Source organism: Peromyscus leucopus, chromosome 9, assembly GCF_004664715.2.
Source record: "Peromyscus leucopus breed LL Stock chromosome 9, UCI_PerLeu_2.1, whole genome shotgun sequence".
NCBI lineage: Eukaryota > Metazoa > Chordata > Mammalia > Rodentia > Cricetidae > Peromyscus > Peromyscus leucopus.
The window spans coordinates 105,022,036-105,023,124 of NC_051070.1; the positions used below are offsets into that span (position 1 = coordinate 105,022,036).

General features: G+C 42.9%; 1 protein-coding gene across 1 annotated transcript; it reads left to right on the plus strand.

The window, feature by feature from the left end:
- The first annotated feature begins 299 nt into the window (after positions 1-299).
- Positions 300-671, plus strand: LOC114699312 (40S ribosomal protein S25-like). Its single transcript, XM_037208829.1, has one exon. The coding sequence runs from the start codon at positions 351-353 to the stop codon at positions 654-656; it is 306 nt and encodes a 101-aa protein (XP_037064724.1). The 5' UTR covers positions 300-350; the 3' UTR covers positions 657-671.
- The last annotated feature ends 418 nt before the right edge of the window (positions 672-1,089 follow it).

Genomic DNA, 1,089 nt, shown 5'->3' on the forward strand with positions numbered 1-1,089 from the left:
ACTGTTTGAGAAGAATTAGGAGGTATGGTCTCTTTGGAGGAAGTGTGTCACAGGGGAAGGGCTTTGAGGATTCAAAAGCTTCACACCATCCCCAGGGTGTTCTCTGCTTCCTGTTTGAGGACCAGGATGTGAGCTCTCAGGTGCTGCTCCATTGCCATGCTTGTCTCTCCGCTGCCATGCTCCCCGCCACGGTGGTGATGGCTCTCAGCCCTCCGGAACTGTAAGCCCCGAATAAAGCCTTCGGCTTAGTCATGGTGTTTTGTCACAGCAATACAAAAGTAACCAAGTTTCCTTTTTTCCTGACATCTTAGGGAGGCTGCAGTGGTTGTCGCCACTCTCCGAGCTTCATCATGCCGCCCAAGGATGACAAGAAGAAGAAAGATGCCGGAAAGTCGGCCAAAAAAGACAAAGACCCAGTAAATAAGTCTGGTGGCAAGGTCAGAAAGAAGAAGTGGTCCAAAGGCAGGGTTCGGGACAAGCTCAACAATCTGGTCCTGTTTGACAAAGCTGCTTACAACAACCTCTGTAAGGGGGTTCCCACCTACAAGCTCATCACTCCAGCTGTGGTCTCTGAGAGACTGAAGATTTGCGCTTCTTCGGCCAGGGCAGCCCTTCAGGAGCTATTTAGCAAAGGACTTATCAAGCTGATTTCATAGCACAGAACCCAAGTAATTTTTCACCAGAAACACAAAGTGTGGAGATGCTTCAGCTGCTGGTGAAGATGCTTGAACAGGTTTAATCAGCTGTACACTTGGAAAAATAAAACTTTATTAAATCAAAAAAAAGTAACCAATATGTAAAAGAATTTCCTTCTATTCACACCACTGAATTGTGAACTTAAAAATGGTTACAATTGCAAATATTATGTTCATTTAAAAAAATAAGGTGGAATGTAATCACCATACGTGCATGTGCATATGAAATTGAAGACAGCGATATTCTAAAATAGAAAGTGGTAATGATGTCATGGGCCTATGAGGATGCTGGACTAAAGTCTATCAAATTGTGCAAACAGGCAAATTGTATACTATGTGAATTATTTGTCAATAAAGATTTTATAAAACATGAAACAAACAAAAAGAACTTCCT

Bases quoted from the DNA above. Each gene is read 5' to 3' on its own strand.
- LOC114699312 (XM_037208829.1), top strand. From the start codon at position 351: ATGCCGCCCAAGGATGACAAGAAGAAGAAAGATGCCGGAAAGTCGGCC.